This window comes from Theropithecus gelada, chromosome 2, assembly GCF_003255815.1.
Source record: "Theropithecus gelada isolate Dixy chromosome 2, Tgel_1.0, whole genome shotgun sequence".
NCBI lineage: Eukaryota > Metazoa > Chordata > Mammalia > Primates > Cercopithecidae > Theropithecus > Theropithecus gelada.
This window is the reverse complement of record NC_037669.1, coordinates 28402694-28424214: the sequence shown is the minus strand read 5'-3', so window position 1 is coordinate 28424214 and position 21521 is coordinate 28402694. Positions and strand designations below refer to the sequence as shown.

The 21521-nt window shown below is 41.3% G+C and overlaps 1 protein-coding gene across 1 annotated transcript in view; it reads left to right on the top strand.

The window, feature by feature from the left end:
- The window catches only part of MYH15 (myosin heavy chain 15), a 131950-nt gene that overhangs the window by 104451 nt on the left and 5978 nt on the right, over positions 1-21521 (top strand). Inside the window, exons 33-39 of the mRNA XM_025375445.1 lie at positions 593-717; positions 3543-3658; positions 9630-9822; positions 10068-10271; positions 14788-14913; positions 17030-17200; positions 19907-20011. Of these exons, the coding sequence (XP_025231230.1) occupies positions 593-717; positions 3543-3658; positions 9630-9822; positions 10068-10271; positions 14788-14913; positions 17030-17200; positions 19907-20011 (1040 nt within the window). The remainder of the gene's footprint in view (positions 1-592; positions 718-3542; positions 3659-9629; positions 9823-10067; positions 10272-14787; positions 14914-17029; positions 17201-19906; positions 20012-21521) is intronic.

The window sequence follows — 21521 nt, the reverse complement described above, 5'->3', positions numbered from 1 at the left end:
GGTGGAAGAGGTTTTTGACTTCTGGATGTCCTATTCTGTTTGTCAAAGGCTAATGTTCATGAAAGGCTAGGAAAAAACACTCAAGTGCTTGAGCTAAAGCCACTTGGGCCCCTTCTGATTCTCTGGCCTATCTGGGGCCATGCCTTGGATGCTGACAGATAGTGATCCAGCTTCTACTTTAAGTTCCTGTCTCGGTGTTGAGTGGTGACTGAAACAATGGCAGCCACTAGTGTTGATAGCTAAGCACTTACACTGGAAGGGTAGGGACTCCAGGTCTGTGTTCCTCCAGGTAGAACCTGGAATGGCTCTAATGAGCAGGACTGCCATGCAAAGTTGCAAAGGTTGTCTAGTGTACAATATTCTGAAGCACCATCCTCACCATTTGTTGTAGACAATTTTCAGATGGCAAAAGACTATATGAAAAAATGAATGCCTTTAAAATTTCTAGGTCCCATATGGGCTAGGTCATCAAGTTACCAAGGGTGGCATGAGGCCACTGTTCCAGTGGGCTGGAACAGTCTGTTGTGCCTGGTATCATTGGTTTGAGACTGAGCCCTTTCACTAACTTTGTTTTTCTTACCTCTCTCTCCAGAAGAGATTTCTAATCTGACAAACCAGGTTAGAGAAGGGACCAAGAACTTAACTGAAATGGAAAAGGTCAAGAAACTAATTGAACAGGAGAAGACAGAAGTCCAGGTGACTCTGGAAGAAACAGAGGTATTATCACCAGGGAGAAAAGAAAGTTTTCACTGTGACAAGGCAGAAGATTTGCATTCTAGCAATAACAACAGCACCAACAAAAGGACATGTATTCAAATGTTTATTTACTATATGCTAGGCACTCTGCCAAATGCATAATTTTAATATAATCACCGTAGCAAACTACTGTCCCCATTTTATAAAAGAGGAAATTGAGACTCAGAGAGCAGGATACAAACAGTGAATGCAAATCTCCTGATTCTAGTAAAAACAGGAACTATGTCTATCTCGTTCACCAGTTATCCCCAGTGCCCAGACCCTCACTACTCAACATGTGGCCCATGGACATCACTTGGAAGGCTGTTAAAAATTCAGAATCTCAGCCCTCTGCCCATCTCTGTTGAATCAGGATCTGCATTTTAACAAGATCCCTTGGTGGTTCATATGCACATTAATATTTGAGAAGCACTGGCCTAGAACATTGCCTGGCGTGTAGTAGAGGCTCAGTAAATATTTGTCAAATGTTGAATGAATAAATATTCTCATAGCTGTCCCCTCTTTAAAGAGTCAGTCACAAAAACTTTTCAATTTTTTTTTCCCCAAAAACTTTTGGTAGTTTTGGAAATAAGATTCAAAGCAATGCTGTCAAACAGTGGTTTCTGAAAGCTCATCTTTGTGCAGATTGACAGGAAGGTTTTCAGTGTTATGGGTTCACAGTTCAGGAAAAGTCTCTGACTTTATCTCTGAGTGTGCATTAGCAATTGAAAGGACCTCTAAGAAGATGTTTTGCCAAAGAAGGTAAACTAACGAAGAGGAGTCACCCTATCATGATTATTAGGTGGTTAAGAAGCCCTGCGTAGCCTCTTCTCAGAGCTGAACTTCATCTTCCTGACTCAACCTTTGAGCAAGTACTCAGACACATTAAAATACAGCCCTACCCTCCCACCAGTAGAAAATGAAAAAAGATTTTTGAAAGATGTGGCAGTCAGTGTTAGGTAGGGGCCTTTTGGAAGGTATGGTGATGGAAAACAAGACCCCAAAGGACCGCTCTGTGCCAAGCATTGTCTGTTACATTTACCTCACCATTATGATTCCAGAAGAAACTTGCCAAGCAAATGTTTCCATATTACCCTCCGTATAGAGTTGTCAGGCAGCAGCTCTTGCCCTGTTATGCATAAACGTTTCCTGAGGCTATCTAACTTTATACAGACTCCTTTTGGTTGGCAGTGTGGTGCCCTCTAGCACAGCTGGTCCTTATACAGCTGGTGAACTTTGTTTTGTTTACTTGTTCCCTTTGGTTCTCTGGCCATCCTGGCAAGGGACTTTTTGAAGCCACCACCTTAACTAAAAGAAGTAAATTTTATGATAGAAATTTCAAGCACTATGACAAGTCAATGAAAAATACAACTGGCACTGGCAATTTTTGTCCTGTATAACATAGAGGCATCTTTGTATATTCAGTTGATCAGCACATGGGTCAAGGGTGAGAATGACAGGAAGGCCAGAGTGCTCAAACCATTTAGTACCACTAGATGGCAATACGTTCTATTCGCATTTTCTCAACTGTCATCAGCCACCTCCATAAATACTTCATCAACTTGGACATGTATTTGTAGCATCGCATTATTTATTTTCCTGGGTGAGCCTTTATGAGAAACTGTATCAGATTGTTTTAAAGCCATGAAACTCAAATTATCCCAGGTCGTCTTCCCTAAAGATTCACTTTCTCAGTGCATTTTAGAGGGTTAGAGGTGACAGTCTCCTCTTGAAGGAACTACACTATTCCCTCTGAGGAAACTATTATCCAAGCATTTGTTTTTAAGTGTGCGTTAGCATTTTATTTTCTTTTATATTGAAGGTAGTATCAAGAGAACATCAAGGGAGGTCTTATTAAAATTCCCATCATCTTTTTATTTTTATTTTAAAATTGCAACTCAGTTTTACTTTTTTACTTTTGGTCGTATCTACTAAGCACTCCTCAAAAGAGGCTATAAAAAAATTACTTCTGCCTTTAGGACTGCCTGTAGCTAACTGACCACAAAATTGCATCACCCCTTATGCCCTTATATCATTGGTATTCTGCAAGTGCTTTTTGGGTTTCTTCTTTTATATACATTTTTAGCTTCAGGACAGGCTTTAAAGATTTAGCCAAACCTATGCTTTTAGAATTGAATTGCCTTTATAACATCCCTGCAAATAATTGCCTTAACTATATTTGAATGCACAAAGGGGCAGGGAATCTTCCTGCCTGTCAAAGCAATTCATTTGCAGTAGTGGTACCAATTATGGTGTTAATGGCTCACGCTGAGTGTTACGTGTCAGATACATCCTAAATTCCTTTATTTGCTCTTCATATGACAATATTTGGACACTACCATGTTGTTTGTTCTCTGAATGCATCCAACTTTTCCTCTATTCCCTCGTGATGTCCAGAATTTAATAGAAGATTCCAGGTAGGAGTTATCACCTTCCTTGTTCTAGCTCTGATACTTTTTAAAATTTATCCCATAGTTGGAATATGTTAGAAAAAGTCAAGAGTAATACATTAAAAAGCTTAAATATAGCCACAGACAAGACTCAAATTTTCTATTTTAAAATAGGCTTTAAAATTCTAGTTCTGGAGCTACAGCTGAAAGACCTAAGAATGTCAAATCTATAAGTGAAATGACAAATGAAAGCAGTTGCTTGTCTCACTGTGTTGCAGTCTCTAGGGACCTGACTTGAACCTATATCTTTCCCAATAACTCTAAGAGAGCTACATTAGCGACATATGTTTTGGGAAAAAAATAAAATTTTTGTCTAAAAGTGGACTTCATTTAATGCTTTTTATCTATGTATTCCAGGGAGCCTTGGAACGTAATGAAAGCAAGATTCTTCGTTTCCAGCTTGAACTCTTGAAAGCTAAAGCAGAACTTGAAAGAAAGCTTTCAGAGAAAGATGAAGAATTAGAAAATTTTAGGTATTTAAGATGATTTTGATATGTAACAATTATGTATTTCTGAATCCTTGACTAAACAGAGCTCATTATGTCCAGCTGCTTTTATGGCCCTTGTTGGAGTATTACCAAAGAAACTTAGTGTAACTGTATATTAGTATCTTTTATATACAATATTTATAATCATGTATAGATATTCCTTTATACACAATTAGATATCCCTTTATACACAATTGTATATAGATATTCCTTTATATCAATAGTGGTGAGAGCTCACCACTATTGATATAAAGGAATATCTATATATAATTATTGCTGGATTTTATAATTTTCTTATATTTGAGGAGCTTCTGCTGTCATATGAGACTCAAGATAACACCAAATAAATGATTATATGTATAAGGACTCTGCATACTGTCTGCATGTCCCTATAATGCCACTTTCTTGGGCATTGAGAAATTGACTGAAAATGCTGAGCCATGGAGAAAAAAAATAAAAATTCAATGCTGTACTTTCAGACCAGAGTGAAGTTTTCACATACCCCCTGCTTGTACCTGTAGCCATTTGTTTGAAGAAGAGCAGAAGCCAAGAGCTAAGCTGCTTATTGAATCCTTGTTAAAGCAGCTAAGTCTTAATAGTCAGGAAACTGAATTAGACAGGACTCATGGGTTGCAGAATTTTTTCTTAGCTTTGTCATAACAAGCTGATGACTTTAGATATTCCACTTCTTAGCTTCTCAGTGAAGTGAGGGGATAAAAGCAGCCCCTACATGTCACAGAAGGTGGTGAGGAAGATCAGTAGTCTGATGTTGGCAAAGCACTTCACACGCTGTAGATCAAAGGCACAATTATAAACACATGGAATTAACGATGATTATATTATCTAATCTGTTCCCTTAAGTCAATGCCATATGTTAGCAAGAAAAATCATTTGAGCCTGAGATTCAATTGGCAACTTACTTTCAATGTATTTGTTAAACCATTTTTTTTTTAAGAAAAAGAAAAAAAAAAACCCTATTAACATGTTCAATTGAACTGACCTCTTTCCTGTAGCCCATTTTTAGACAAAACTCTCAAGGGGGTCAATTTTTTAATGAGGATGTCAAGCCAAATTTGGCCCTCTATGTGCTTTGAGTTATCTTTGCTCTCACTCACTGGCACTTTCTTCTATAGGACTGACTGTGGCGAGGAATTCTGATCTACTTAAGAGGTTCTGAGTCAGTGTCTAAAAGAATTTTTTTGATGAAGGGCAAAAAACCTTGGGCCTTGATATTTGCCCTACTTCTTTCCACCAGGAATAAAAATGAATGTCTCCTTGTGCAGATTTAAAAAAAGCAACGAATAACACTGATTTAAGCAACAAATAACACTGATTTCAAGTAGTATCAGACCTGTGCCTATAAATAAACCCAGCTGAAGAGAAATGAATCCTCAGAGAGCCTGTGTCTCGTCAGGTACATCTGAATGTCGTAGAACAGTTCACCAATTGTAAGAATCTTAGTGTGAAAAAAAGCCAGAGATCCAAAGAGCTAGGGCTGGAAGAAGAAAGAACTGAAGAATAGGCATAAGCCATGAGGAGCTGAGAAAAGAAGGGGTGGGCTGGAAGCAGGGGGACGAGCTATTCATAAATTTTAGTTAATGATTCATAATAACTATAATGGGTATATCCAGCAAGAAAAGATGAGCTTATTTTACAAAATATCACAAATACCAGCCCAGACCCTTTCTACTCGGAACATAGATTGTACCAAAATGCCTTGGTTTAATCCGATAGTTTGACTTTGGGGCTAGCAGGGCATCTTAAGGAAACTGAATAGAATGCCAGGAAAAACAAAATAAACCAAGTACAAGATTCCAAGCAATCAAGGATAAGCCAGGGAAGTTATAGAACAAGGAAAATATTGCCTGAGGGCAAGATCAGGTTCAAGGTCATATGCCCATATAACCCATCATTAACTCCACAGAAACAGAAGGTTCCCAGGAAGACAGGACCTGGTGAGTAAGTTAAAGGGACCAAAAAGCAAGAGAAAGTGACCCACAGGCAAAGGAAAACCTTCATAGTGCAGCAAACTGGGTAACTCATTCAACTCATGCTGTGCTGCCAAGCCATGTCTTCCACTCTGGTGAGGCCTGATTCTGAATGAGCCCAGCCTGGATGCCTGTTGATGGTGAAAAGTACAAACAGCTGGTATGTGTGTGATATGTTTCACTTGTTCAACAGATATTGGAGTGCTTAATGTTCACCAGACACTGCCTCATATTCTAGTCAGGCCTTCATAGACACTTTTGGATGATAGGGTATTCTATTTATTTCTATAACAAATAAATAATGTTATAGTTGGCATAGGTTGAGGTAGGGAGGTGATGGTGCAGTCACTGATGGAAGGAGAAGAAGAGCTGGTAGCTGGCTTTGATCTTCCCATCTTATTAGACAGAGGAAACGAGGCCAGCTTGAAGGCCTACTGCATGGCCCAAGACTGAGCTGACAACAGGTTGGTCAGGTGCATCCTGCATCTTCAGGTAATTCTCTGACTGGAGGAAATGTTGAAACATGAGAGTCATCATACTGGTCCACAGCCATGGTCTTTCTGAACTGTATTCTGTTCTCCCAGACACACCCAGAGAGGTGTTTTTGGGAATGAGGCACTGAAATCCTTATTCTATCATACTGCATTTGTTTGTTTTGGTTGATCACTGATTGAAAGGCTAAGCAAGCTTTTTCTCTAAAGGGTCAGATGTTAAATATTTTCTGCTTTGCTAGCTACATGTTTCGTTTGCCACAGAGATGTGGCAGTTACTTAACACTGTAGTTGTAGGTTGAAAACAGCCATAGACAATAGGAAATAAATGGGCATGGTGGGATTTTGGCCCACAGCCCATAGTTTTCCCACCCCTCGTCTAGAGCCCCAGGTACATAGTAATGTTCCTTCTGTAAAGTCCACTCCTCTGATCTCAGTCATGTCAAACTTTGCCACGTGGTCTTAATTTATATATACATCTGACTTGGTTTCTTTTATTGTCTGAGTGAATCTCTGCCAGAATATGCTCAAATCTTTTCCCACTTCTAAGTAAAATATTTTCGAATGTCTTTGAAAATTAGAATCTCAAACTCAGACATGGTAGCAAAATAACTTGTTAATTATTTTAAAGCTGGCTCATATGTATTTGGATTAAGAAAAAAATCCCTTATTTCTCTGACATAGATTAGAAATATCTTAAGGGAAATAAATGACCTATTGTATTGTCAATGATTTAAATGCTGAACTAATGATTTAAAATCATTAGCTCTTCAAAGTTCTATCATCTTGATTTTTCTTTGCATTTGGTTTTTTAAATTGTGTTTCACATTTTAGGAAAAAGAAGGTACTTCTTCCTATATTGCCCTTGGTCTTGGATGCATCGTTTTTCTTAAAGAATGTACTTGAGGGAGTTTTCATTTTAAAGATTTCTTGACTCTGTATGAAATGTGTTGATTGTTTAGCAGCCATTCTCCAGGACTGTATTATACCCATGCCTCTTAAAGCATCTCACTTTTTACTTGTCTGCAGGCACTCATGAAGTTTCATAAACAACTGTGGGAAAAGTGCAGTTTAAAACATGCAGTTTGCCTGCTTAAGTAGAATGTATTTCTGTACAGAGGATTTTGACACCAGGCTAGGGATGCTTCAGTGTTCCTGTGTATGGAGTGTCAACTGTGGCAAAAATGAGAGTTTCCCAGTGTAGGACAGATAAGTGTTTGACAGCTTTTGGTGATGTGGAGTGTGAGCATCCCTGTCCTGGTTTACTACAGGTGTCAACACAAAATGCACAGATGGGTGGCTTCAGCAGCAGAAATGTATTTCCTTACCGCTCTGGAGACTAAAGGTTCAAGATCAAATTGTTGGCAGGTTTGGTTTCTCCCAATGCCCCTCCTTGGCTTGCAGATGGTCACATTTTCACTGCATCCTCATCTGTTCTTTCCTCTGTGCACATGCATCCCTGTGTTTCTTCTTCTTCTTATAAGGACACTAACTAGTCCCATTGGATTAGGGACCCATCCTAACAACCTCATTTAATCTTAATTACATCTTTAAAGGCCCTATCTCCAAATATAGTCATATTCTGAAGTCTTGGGGGTAAAGCAAGAACATATGAATTTTGTGGGGGACATAATGCAGTCCCTAAAAGTCCATATTAACTTTACCTACTGGGATCCCTATAGGATTCTGATCTGGAAGCTGAACGAAAGCCCAGAGCCTAAGGACAGGCAGAGGACAGGTGCTCACATTGGACTCTGGAGTCAGACAGAGTTATTTTCTATACATTTCCATAATTGCTTCTAAGGCCTCCCTCACCAATGGGCAGAATGGAGGTCATGAAAAGCAGCACCTCCACCTGTCAACCAATTTCAAGCTATGACCCCTCTCTTCCCCCTGTAGGTCATATGCCGTTTTTTCTTTTTTTGAGACAAGAGTCTTGCTTTGTTGCCCAGGCTGGAGTGCAGCGGTGTGAACTTGACTCACTGCAACCTCTGTCTTCTGGGTTCAAGTGATTCTCCTGCCTCATCTGGGACTACAGATGCATTCTGCCACGCCCAGCTAATGTTTGTATTTTTAGTAGAGACGGGATTTCACCATGTTGGCCAGGCTGGTCTCGAATTCCTGACCTCAGGTGATCTGCCCACCTCAGCCTCGCAAAGTGCTGGGATTACAGGTATGAGCCACTGCGCCCGGCCTGTATGCTTTCTTGATCGACCTCACAGAGGTTAGGACACTGACTTGATGACAATTCAACATGGAATCGAATTCTGATCTAATCTAATTTGTGTAGATAGGTTCTATGAGAAAGAAGAATAGAAAGGCTTTTGCCTTCTCTGTTCTCTATTATCTGTCCAGCACCAGGTCCCTGTTTTCTGAATTGAGCTTAACAGGGCATATGTCTATTATAGTAGTTAAACTGTCCTAACAATCACCAAATCTTGGTGACTTAAAACAAATAGAAGTTTATTTTTGCCTATGTTTGAGGCCATTGTGAGGTAGGATGAAGAGTGGGTCAATAACATTCAAAGTCATTGAAAGACCCAAGTTCTTTCCATCTTGTGATTCCATGATCTTCTGTATGTGGCCATCAAGTTTGGCAGAAAGGGGGAAGGGAGAGTGCAGGAACTCACAAGTGAACATTTCTATGGGCCAGCCCTGGAATGGTAAACTTCATTACTGCCCACAGTGCATTTACCAGAATCTAGTCACATGGTCCCAAACTAACTACAAACAATTTGGGAAATAAAAATTCCCATGGATTCTCTCAATTTTTTATTTTTTTATGGCCTTCCTAAACACATAGCTATTGTTTTCTGTCACTTTGCAAATACGTTTTTAGTTCTAGTTTTTGTTCTTAGGAGGGAATTTAAAGTGTTAAAGTAATTCAGTATCACACAGTTGGTTTTGTCAGCCAATCCTTGGGTGTATTCTCAAACTCCTAGAGAAAGATAACCATTTTATTCTAGGAGAGTTGTGTCTGCAGGCTACTGTAGCAGTATTGCTGCATCTCAGGAATTGTTCCAACCTGAGTGGCTTTTTCCTGCCTTGTTCAGATATTTTTCACCATTGAAAGTAGTTGAAATATTATGGCTGTCTGAAAGAGCATCCTTCCTTCATCCTTAGCCACCACAGGAAACCCAGGTGCTTGCCCTAGATCATCCTTTATGGGATATCAGATGAGACTAAAGCTGCCTCACAGGAACCTTGAAAAGCTTCTTGTATTTTCCTGGATTCTTCAGGGAAGTTGGTCTGGAAACCTTACTTAGTCCATTATGGTGGATATATACTCACTAACCTAACTTCTCATTCTCTCTGTTTTTAAAATAAAAGCCCTTAGACTCATTTTGTTAGTTACTTAAAATTTTTCTTGGATTTTAGTTTATTTTTTCTATTTCTTGTACTGTTTTAAACATAGCAGATGAATTTGATTAATTTAGATGTATCATTTCCCCCACTCCAACTGTTATTTCAAATTAGGAGGAAACAGCAGTGTACCATTGACTCCATGCAGTCTAGTCTGGATTCTGAAGCTAAGAGCAGAATTGAGGCTACCCGGCTGAAGAAGAAGATGGAAGAGGACCTCAATGAGATGGAACTCCAGCTTAGCTGTGCCAACCGGCAGGTGTCAGAGGCAACCAAATCCCTGGGCCAGCTTCAGATTCAAATCAAGGTATTTTAAAACTGTAAGATGGGGTAGGGAGGGGTGGAAAATGTTTCTGCTTATGGAAGTAAACTAAGCAACAGATTGTTGTGTTCAGCAATAAAGATGAGGACAACAAATACAATCTTTCCAGAGTGAAGGAGCATGCTTATGTCTAAATACGTAGACCTATGGTCAGAGCATGCATACATAGGTGCATAGTCTATGTTGAACTCAGAGGGATCTGTACTCCAGGCCCATCTTTTCTCTCACAGGACCTTCAGATGCAGCTGGATGACAGCACACAACTGAACAGTGATCTGAAGGAGCAGGTGGCTGTGGCTGAGCGGCGCAACTCTCTTCTTCAGTCTGAACTAGAGGATCTAAGGTCCTTGCAAGAGCAGACAGAGCGTGGCCGCAGGCTGTCAGAAGAAGAGCTCCTGGAAGCAACAGAAAGAATCAATCTTTTCTATACCCAGGTGGGGCCCATATACTCTCCGTATTAGCTGGGCCAGTTGGTTGAAGGCAGTGGTTCCCACACTTGGACCATGCAGTTGCAGCCTTGGACCATGCACAATCGCCCTGTTAAGTCTTGGATATGCCTGTGAAGCACAGGAACAGGCTGTGCAGCAGAGCCACAGTCATACTCTTCATTTATTCCCAAGTATGTTATTTCCTTCAGGCTGCCATAACAAAGTACCACAAACAAGGTGGCGTAAAGCAATGGAAGTTTATTTTCTTGCATTCCTGGAGGTTGAAAACCAGCAATCAAAGTGTCAGCTGGGCCATGCTCCCTCTGAAACCTGTAGGGAAATGCTTCCTTGCCCCTTCCTAGCTTCTGGTGGCTTACTGGCAATCTTTGCCATTCCTTGGCTTATGGATGCATCACTCCAACCTTCTGCCTTCACATAGTGTTCTCCCTGTGTCTTCACAGCATCTTTCCCCTGTGAGGGTCTGTTGCTGTCCAAATTGCTACTTTTTATAGGGGTACCAGTCATATTTGATTAAGTTCTACCCTAATGACCTCATTTTAACTCGTTTACCCCGCTGCTTCCCTTTTTTCTAGTTTCCTTTTAAACAAAATAAGACCGCATTTCCAAATAAGGTCACATTCTGATAAATTGGGGGGTTAGGACTTCAACATATCTTTGTGTGTGTGTGTGTGTGTGTGTGTGTGAGAGAGAGAGAGAGAGAGACAAAATTCAACCCATAACAATAAGCCTTATGCCAGAAGAATGGATTGTCAGGGCATCCACAGCCAGGATGCTGGGGAGGGAGGGATGAGCATCCCCTAATGTTCCAGAACCACTCCTGCTCCTGGTTCTCCTGCTCTCTCTAAGCCATGTGCTTCCCCAGCATCCCAGAATAAAAACAGTGCTCCTGCCTTGGAGGCAGGAAAGCTGTGACAGTTCTGAGTGGCTGCTGACAGATATGATATGCTGTCCAGACTCTGGCTTCTAATGGAAGGTTATGTAAGTGACATGAAGCAAGAATTCTTAAATCCTTCTCCTTCTCCTAGAATCAGAAGAAGCCATAGTTTCCAGGACAAGCATCTACAGTAAATGGGTTGTGTGATAAGTGTTTATAGGGCACCCCCCCATAACCTGGACTGGTATGGGTGATGTAGACACAGAATGTCTCCACTGTCCTAAAAAAATGAAGATTGAACTAAGCAATTGTAGTACACTGCTAAGAGTATAATGATAGACCAAGCACACCCCTACAGAAGGCCTGCCTTGACAATCTGAGAGTTAGGTAGATGCACAGTATCCTTCGTCTGAGTCATGAAGGACATTTAAGAAGCCAGCCAGGTAGAGAGAAAAGTCAAGGGCAGAGGCATGGGGTGTGGGGGGAAGGAGTTTATGAGTCTAAGGGAAATTCACATGCTAGAGTATTGGGTGGATAGCCAGAAGGAGCAGAAATCATGCTGAGATAGGCAGGGCCAGGTCACCAGGGACCCTGAGCCTGAGACTGATGGAGTTTGAATTTTGTCTTGCAGCTCATGGAGATCCACTGAAGAATTTTGAGTAGCTAAGAGTGAACTTATCAGATTTGCATTTTAGGAAGTTTTACTCTGGTGATTATTGTGAAGGACAGTTTAAAGCACCTAAGGGCAGAACTGCTACACTCTGGGGCATTCAGAACTATCTGTGGGATCATTTTGGTTGCCACAGTGACTGGGCAATACCACTGGCATTGAGTGAGTAGGGTCAGAGACACCAAAACTCCTTCAAGGTGATAGCCCAAGGAACTGCGCCTTCCAGAATGCCAGTTGTCCCCTACTGAAAAATACTGGATAAAAGAAAGTATAAACCAGAAATGTGCCAGTTGAAAGATGTTGCAATTAGTTTGTGCCTACAGTTTGACTTTTCTTCCCCTGAGTATGACACAATCCCATCTGGGTACCATGTGGTATAGAACAAATAGTTTGTAGGTTATAGATAATTCCCAACAGGCTAACTCAAACTTTTTTCCTTCTTCAAGAAAGTTTAAATACAATGAGTTGGATTCTTATGAAATGGACTATAGACTTTTAAAAAAGTAACCCATCCACTGTCTAGAGCAAGGCTTCCCAGCCCCTGGGCCACAGACCAGTACAGGTCTGGGGCCTGTTAAGAACTGGGCTGCATGGCAGGAGGTGAGCTGCAGGGGAGTGAGCTTTGCCTCCTGTCAGGTCAGCAGCAGCGCTAGATTCTCATAGGAGCGCAAACGCTCATGTGAACTGCTCATGTGAGAGATGTAGGCTGCATGCTCCTTATGAGAATCTAATGCCTCATAATCTGAGGTGGAACAGTTTCATCCCCAAACCATCCTCCAACCCAACCCCCCTACCTGGTCTGTGGAAAAGTTTTTTTCCATGAAACCAAAAGGGTTGGGGACCACTGGTCTATAGTACTTAATTGCTATTGGTAACAAATCATTTGCCATGCATATCATACATAATAATGCACCAGTGGGATCCAATATGATGCAAAATCACTAGCCTAGAGGAAGATGAGGATCAGTTAGAGAAAAAGCATGCATAGAGAGGAGAGGATTTGGGGAAGAAGAAAATTAGGCAGGGGAGACCTGGTCTCTAGGGCAGAGTTTCTGAAACTTGATGTGTACATATAAGAATCCCTAACACAAAAAAATGTAAATTCTCAGATCTCACCCCAGATCCACTAAATCAGAAGCTCTGCGTTGGGACCTAGAAAGTGAACACGTTCTCAGGTGCTACTGCTCATAGGAAGAGTACCTTTTGACCAGCACTGGTCTAGGTGATATTATGTCATTCACAAGGACCTCTCCTCAACCTAAACCATGCTGGGGCACCTTGCAGTTACTAGAACATTACCGAGCAAAACATATTGAACCTTTTAGGGAGCCTTCTTAGCTACCTGCTGCATTTCCAGATCTCTAGCCTAGGACTAACATATGAGGCTAAACTTATCTTTGACTGATTACAAGTGCCTTTTTCAAACCTGAGCTGTGACAATCTAGATTACCTTTCTGCAAAACACCCCCTAACTCCCTTTCTCCTAAAAAAAATAAAAATAACAAATTAGAGAGTAATTCAGTTTGCAAAGATTTAAGCCCTTGTCTCCCTAGCAAATTTTAAATGATTCTATGTACAAACAAATTGGTTTTGTACTTGTACCTTCCTCTACAAAGAAATAGTTTCTATGGGGTCTGTGCTGTGAGCATCCAAAAAACACTTCAGGAAAATACAACTTATTTCCACCCATGGCCATCTTTCAGGCCATGGTGGTGGAAATCTTGGAGGTATCCAGGGCCTGGCTCTCCACAAGGACAAAAGATGGCAGTCTCGATAAAGATGCTTCATGTCATAGAGAAAGTGGGATGGATGCTGGAATATCATTCTATTTTTTTTTTTTCTTTTTTGAGACGGAGTCTCACTCTGTCACTCAGGTTGGAGTGCAATGGTGTAATCTCAGCTCACTGCAACCTCTGCTTCCCAGGCTCAAGCAATCCTCTCACCTCAGCCTCCCGAGTAACTGGGACCACAGGTGTATGCCACCACACCCAGCTATTGTTGGTAAAAGTTTTGGTAGAGATGGGATTTCGCCATGTTGCGCAGGCTGGTCTCAAACTCCTGAGCTCAGGAGATTCACCCCCCTCAGCCTCCCAAAGTGCTGGGATTACAGGTCTGAGCCACCACACCTGGCCTGGCATATCTTTCTATTTCCAAGTCTTCATCGTGCTACTGAGAAAGGCACCAGCCAGAGGCAAGTGAATGTGAAACGGATAAAGTGAAAGGAGAAATAAAAAAATAGAAAGCCTATGCCTTTTATATACACTGAGTTTTCACACCCTCAGAAAAGCTGGGCTTCAAACACAGACCAAATAGCAGCAAAAGGATATTTGACCTCTAGTGTCAGAACTCAGGAAGGAAAGAATTAGGGCAGCACCAACCATAGAACACAAAGAATCCTCCGTGGTAATGAGGGTACCTAAGGGCTGGAGGAGGAGGCTTATTCTGAACTACTTTCCCCACCTCCTCACTGTAAAGTAAGATAGGAAGGGAAGTAGAAAAAGAAGAGGAATGATTTTTTTGTTTCTGGAGCAGCATACTGGGAGTTACAATTTTTATTCCCCAACCTCTGCCCCTCAGATGTCTGCAGTTGACCCCAACTTCTGCTCTAGAACACTTGTTTCTACCACATCCAAAAGCAAATGGCAGAGAAACATTTCTTCAACCCATTGAAAACCAAACGCATGTTTGAGGCTTGTAGGTTATCTAGATACCATTCCTCCCTTCTGATTCAGGCTGCAATCTCTTTAGTCCTGAACTTTTAATGGGTGAAATCCCTTCCATTCAAGTTTGATGGCAAAAGCCTTTTGGGGTTGGGAGCATAGCTTAAGGGAATATGGCTCACTATAATAAAATTTGCTTCTGGCCAGAGCTGACTCCCATTGCATGTCCTGAACAGACCAGCTTGCATTTACATTGCTGGCTTTTACTTGCCTAATAGGAATGCTGCTTTTCTTTAGAACACAAGCCTCCTCAGCCAGAAGAAGAAACTGGAGGCTGATGTTGCCCAGATGCAGAAAGAAGCTGAAGAGGTGGTGCAGGAGTGTCAAAATGCAGAAGAGAAGGCCAAGAAGGCAGCCACTGAGGTGGGTCCATTGACCACCTACTCAATCCTGTCTCCCAGAGTTCAGTGGCGCAGTGGCCAAGGGGCAGGGGCACATCTGCAGCCAAAAAGTATTCCATTGATTTCCCATACAGCCAAGAGGAGGTTAGTCTGACCTCTCTGCCTCCCTGTTCTCATCTTGAAAAATTAGGCCAATTAGCTCCTCCCACTAACATACCCTGGTGATGAAAAGGAGCAGTTGAATTGCTATAAGCAAAACCTTATATATAAACAAAAGAAGCAGGAGTCTTCTTTTGTTTCGGTTAAGCCACTTTTCATTTGTGAATCAATATATCTAGTGTCTAGAAACAATTCTTTCTGTGTTTCCTTACAAAAAGCTATTTTTCCTAGGGTCTATAACAGTTTTATGATGATGATTTGGAAAGAATGCTTAATTCACTTTTTTTTTTTTTTTTTTTACAACCTGTACTACTGCTTGAAGAGCAAAATCAGGTTGGTAAAAAAGGGTTTCAAGGCTGCTATACTTTATTTTCCAGTTGTTGATGGCAGTGATTTTCCTAAATGATGTTGAACTCAGAGTTGGCTGCCAACCTTGGTGAACCTTTGTAGGGACTGAAAAAAGGCCACCCTCTGGGTACCTCCTGTGGGCAGATGCAGCACTTCTCTCAGAAGGCATGGTTAGCGGAAGGTACCACTGGGAGAAATATATTAGTGGAGGGGGAGGTTTGTGTGTGGCAGATTCAGCTTTGAAGGTCCCATTGCAGAGTGGGGCTCCGGCTTGGTTTCTGTCTCTGCTCACCCCTTCTCCATCAAGAGCTTTTGTGCAGCCCATCAAATGCACAACCACATGCAACAGCCCTGATCCTCTCACATGAAGGGAAGCAGATCCCCCCTGCTAAACTAGGAGACAGGACATTTGATTATATTTTATGTTAGTCATTTTAAAATTCAAAGGAGGTAAAGAGCTTGTGTCTGTATTTGCTCAAGTTATTTAACACTTGCGGAACTAAACAAAACCATTGTACCAAATCCCAACCACCTAATCATTGTAGAACCCAGCCCCCTCTAAGAATGGGCAACCATGCCTATCACTCCTCCGTTTTGTGTCAAGGCAGGTATTCTGATCTCTGATGAAAACGAGGTGTGTGAAACCTTGAAGATGTTTGATGGCCAAGGGAACAAATATGTGTAACATTTATGAAAATCCACATAGGTAGAAAGGAATAAAAATGGTGCTCCTGTTTGATAAATTTATGCAATCGTACATTATGAAGATGCTGTCTGCTTAATCTTGCCTTGATAAGATTTTCTTGACAGTGTGTTGAAAAGTGAACTCATCTCTGACCCCACCCTCCAAACCTCCTACAGTTTAACTCTGAGTCCCAACCCCACATCACGGAACGTAATTCATTCTTTGCCCTCACCATCTGCATGAAAGTCTCACACTTAAATTCTGCAGATGGTTGGTAACCTGATAGAACAGCTTTGGCTGTGAGGGCCATGTTCTTACATTAAATGCACCTAGAGATTCTCAAAACAGTTCTTAATGATTGCATCGAGACACCAAGCCCTCGTACACATAGCCAAAGCCAAGAGCAGGCTTCACAATTAACCTTTTTCATGCCAGATTATTGGCAGTGAGAGCATCTGTTACTGCCAAATTCCTGGAGCCAAACTTGTTTGTGTAGTGAGTCACAGAATTATAGAAGTGAGATGTGAATAGATTTTTGTAGGCACTTCTCCATATCTTTCCTGGTTCATTAATGTGACACAAGTTACTTTATTCAATAATCAATCATCCCAGTACTTTATTCAATTAGAAGCCATTGCTTCAGTTGGTCATCTTTCTTTTAATACAGGTGTTGTATACTAGTGTTCATATGGTTCTTCATCTTTGGTCTGTTTCCACCACTCCTTACCCTGTTCTCTCCTGTAGCTCCTGCTGTCTCTATTGCATTACTGTTAACAAACTCGAGGGTGGTAGTGGTTAGGGAGATTATCATGGGAAGAGATCACATATACAGAGGCAAGATGCGGCAGCCAGTCAGACCAGGAACTGAAGATCATGGGTAAAAATGTTAAGATCAATTTACCGCTGCACTAGCTCAGTCCCTTTTTCACTCTCTTCCCCACCCCAGGCAGCAAACTTGTCAGAAGAACTGAAGAAGAAGCAAGATACCATTGCCCACTTGGAAAAGACGAGAGAAAATATGGAGCAGACAATTACAGACTTACAGAAAAGGCTGGCTGAAGCTGAGCAGACGGCCCTGATGGGGAGTAGAAAACAAATCCAGAAACTAGAATCCAGGGTAGGAGTCTGGGTAATCATGAGGGCTTGACAGTCCCCAATTGAAGACCTCTTTGTCCTGGAATGTGACACCAGATCTGCCCCTCAACACACACCCCCTTTATCACTTTTGATTTTAGCACTTTCAGATCTTTAAGAGTGTCAGATCTCAATATATGCATTCATTCTTTGCTTGACTTTGGGTGAGCACATAGGACTTTCCTTGGCCTGGATGAAATCTGACTTCCCTCCTGCTAACTAACAACACAGCCCTTCCTGCTCACCTCACCAGCTCCAGGCTCTCACTCCAGGGCTACCTGGTATTTCCAAACACACCCCTGGCAGTCTTGCTTCTGTGCCTTTGCTCCTGTTATTTCCTCTGCAGAGAATGCCCATTTTCTGACAGCCAGAGAAAGGAGAGGGAAAACAACTAAATCAATGATCAAGAAAGACTCAGAGAAGATACAGGAAGGACTGACAGAAATGATGTAGTATCTGCCTTCAGGGAGCTTAAAAACAAGTAGTAACTCATCTTGAAAATAAGATTTGTAAAATTATTGAATCCATTTTAATGACTACAGACAAGGCATATGATAAATGCTACAAGAATGGAAAGAATATTCAACTAGGATTCGATTGTTCAAAAGGGACTCTGAAAAATAGGGTAACACCTTTGCACATCTATGGTATATCCATACCATGGAATACCAATGTACATTTCGGGGACCTCCATACAGTCATACAGTGAGGGCAATGTGGAAAGCATATATCCTTTTGTTCAAGAAAGTGGGGGAAGATGAGGGTGTACACATTTGCTTGTATTTTCAAAATGAAATGGTAACAGGATAAATCAGAAAAATAAAAATGGCTATCTATAAGAGGATAACACAGAGATGACAGTCGGTCCTTCATAATGTATCTTGTTTAACTGTTTTGATTGGAAAATCATATAAATCATTTGCATACTTTATAATTAAAAAAACAAGTTTAAGTCAAAGAAAAAAACTCAGCAGTCCCTAAAATTTTAACACCAGTGGAAGCAAATGAAGTTAATGACATATTAAATTGGGGGCATTAAACATACACAAGTAAGAATTATTCTCAGTGACCTTTAAACATAGTGTTTTGTCCATACATCCCTCAATATAAGGACAAAATAACAAGAGAATGGCTAAAACCATGCATTTATAACTTCAAAATACAAACATTTAATTGCTATTAGCAGTAAGACTGTTGTTTATCCAATGACATATATAAGAACCAAGGTTTTTGGTATAAGAGAAATGGCATATAGGTATAAAATTTAAAAGTATGCATTTTCCCCCTAAAAAATACACGAAACTGTTTTTTCCAACTCAATTCTAAGATTTCCAGATTTTATTTTCAATTGCTGTTTGTTCACTATTATGGCCTAGAACCAGTGATAACTCAGTAGTAATGACCAGCAATGAACTCCTTAATATCAGATAATACTAAGGAATGATGGTTAATATTCTTAAAGACACAACCATGGTGCCATCATTACCTGTTAGAATGATATCCAATAGTATTTACAGGTGGAATTACATGATGTCTAGGATTTGCTTTAGTAGAGCAGTTTTTCCCCAAGGTGTTTTAATCACTTTAATTCCCCCCAAAATTCTTAACAAGTGCTTAAAAAAAAGTAGAAGGGCCTGTGAGAGCTCACATCCTGACAGACAGAACCGTGTGTCAGGTTCCTATATGACAGGTGTCGGAAGATTGCTTTAAATGGGCTTCATCTACAAGGAAGTTGCACATTTGCTCCCCTCCCTTCACACTGCACCTCTCTGAGGAGGTACAGGAGGGAAGAATGGCTCCAGTGGGGAGTAAGAGGTGGGGTCAGATGCGCTAGGCACAGGGCACTGGCCTTCCCGTCCTCAGGAAGGCTTCTTGGAGAAGGTGGCATTGGCGTCAAGGAGAAAGCAGGAAAAGAGGATACCTGGGCAAGAGCCCCCCAGCCAGGGGGAGCAGCGAACATCAACTCCCTACTCCCTCTCCTGCCTTATTTCTCTCTGTGGCACTTGTCCCCATCAAACATAGCCTACATTTTACTTTGTTTTGTCTGTCTGCTTCCCCTCATTAGAATGTATGCTAATTCCGGGGAGAGATTTTTGTCTGTTTTGTTCACTGCTGTATCCTAGCACTGGGGTGTGGTATGTAGTAGGCACCTGCGTTGAATGAATGTTAAGCTCGTTTGTGTAATTCTATAAGGCTGCAGGCAGTTTGTCTGTGTGATAGCTCTCCCACAAAGCGGGACTGTAGGGTTGTGCGTGACATACATGTGACATAAACTCAGCGTCCGATTTCTTTAGAGAGTCAGAGCAGGATGTAGAGAAAGCAGCTGAAGATTAGGTAGTATGTTGACAAAATCCTCAAGTGGGCTACACATTGCTTACTCTCTATACTTACATATACATTCATGCATACACTTTGGGTGTGATTTTGTAATTCAAGAAAAAAGCTTCTCATATCTGTGTGAATTAGCCTTTCACATATTTCAGTCTAAACAGTTCTTTTATGAATCCATAAAAGATCTTACTTTTGGCGAGAGAGTTTTCCCGAGACACTGTCCTGTCTAAGTACTACCAGAAATGGTGTGTGCATGTTCCCTTGACACTTTGCTGTCTTTCCAATGATTGTGCCAATTGGCAAATAGAAGACCAGCCTTGCTGGCAGCGTGTGGTCTGAGGTCACGTTTTGGTTGCAGGTTCGTGAACTGGAAGGTGAACTGGAGGGTGAAATCCGTCGCAGCGCAGAGGCCCAGAGGGGAGCCCGCAGACTTGAGCGATGCATCAAAGAGCTGACCTATCAGGTACTCTGGGAAACCATTCCCTGTTTGGCTGGTTGGGCGCTACCCTGCAGAAAAGTGCTCCTTCAAGCCTGAAATGGCCTTCTGGGACTCCTGCAGTTCTCTCTTCATCTTTGTTCTCCTTCAGCAGTAGACACTGACTCACCCTCCCAGAGCTCCTGTGCTATTAGTGGTTTGGATCAGTCTTTTCAGAGCTCTCAGGAAACAAAATGTGAGCGGCAAGTTGCAATTAGAAGTGAAAAGCTATTTATACCATCTGGATTTTTTCACACATAGTGTTTGCAGTGCTTTCATAAAGATGCCTTCCTGTGAGTGGCTGAGTGAGAACAATGTGTAAATGAAGTTAATGGCAGAGGCTCGGGTGGCTACCCAGCTGGCAGGTTACATGGGATGCTGACTCAATTGGAGCGGGGTGCATTTCCACTCCTATTTTCTGGTTGCACAAACACTCAAGGCCACTGAGGACACTGTTGCTAGTGCCAGGTGGAAACAAAACACTAAAGAGAGACCTCTGAAGCTTTCTGAATCTCACCTGTTGACTAACATTGGTCTCAAGCAATAATTGAAAAGAGGTGGGCAGACTTCTTACAAGTAACTAATGCATTTCTAAAGTAAAAATATCATTTACATTTTCACTTTCAATCATTGCTTCCTTCTTCTTTCTAATGCAGTCAACATAGATTCTCTGATGGCAGAGGCACTGTATTGTTCTCCCCTCTAGGGTCTGGCATCCCCCTGTCACACAGTAGATGTGTGATTTCCATTGTTGAACACAGATGCTATAAGTCACTTTCCAGCCCTCTCACACTGCACATGATAGTTTATCCTAGCTCTCTCACACTGCACATGATAGCTTATCCCAGCTCTCTCACACTGCACATGATAGCTTATCCCAGCTCTCTCACACTGCACATGATAGCTTATTCCAATACAAAGACAAATTCATTTTAGGCACCCATTTTTACAGCTTCTTTGACAAAGCCAATGCAAGATCTGCTTAGTACTGATTCTGGTTCCTGAGGCTGAGTTGTTAAAGATGTCAAAGTCTTCTTCCCTTGCAGCAGGAAGGATAGATAAGAAAGCACAGCACTTCAGAAGCATCATCTTGGGCTAATTAAGACGAAATGAGCTACTTGCACAGCTCTTTTATTATTAAGTGGTTCCTTTTGTAAGATAAGTTAGTCTGACACTTCTTTAGACCACGCTAGGTATATCAAAGCCACTGAGAAGTGGGCCCATGGTGTGTGTGGCTAAGTAGGTAAACACCTTGGGAACTTAAAAGTTTGCTATTCTACTCTTCTTTTGAGGAGGGTGGAGAAGCCACCTGTGTTGATGGTGTGAAATGCTGCTTTAATGTCTGGATTTTTCTTTTTATTTTCCTATTGATTATTCTTATTGTTTTATTCTGTAAACAACTTCATTATAAAACAAAAAACCAAAGTTACATATTTTTTTTTTTTGGTTTTCATTGTCCCAAGGAATGCATTCTTGTTCTGTTGTGCCTTACCCTTGT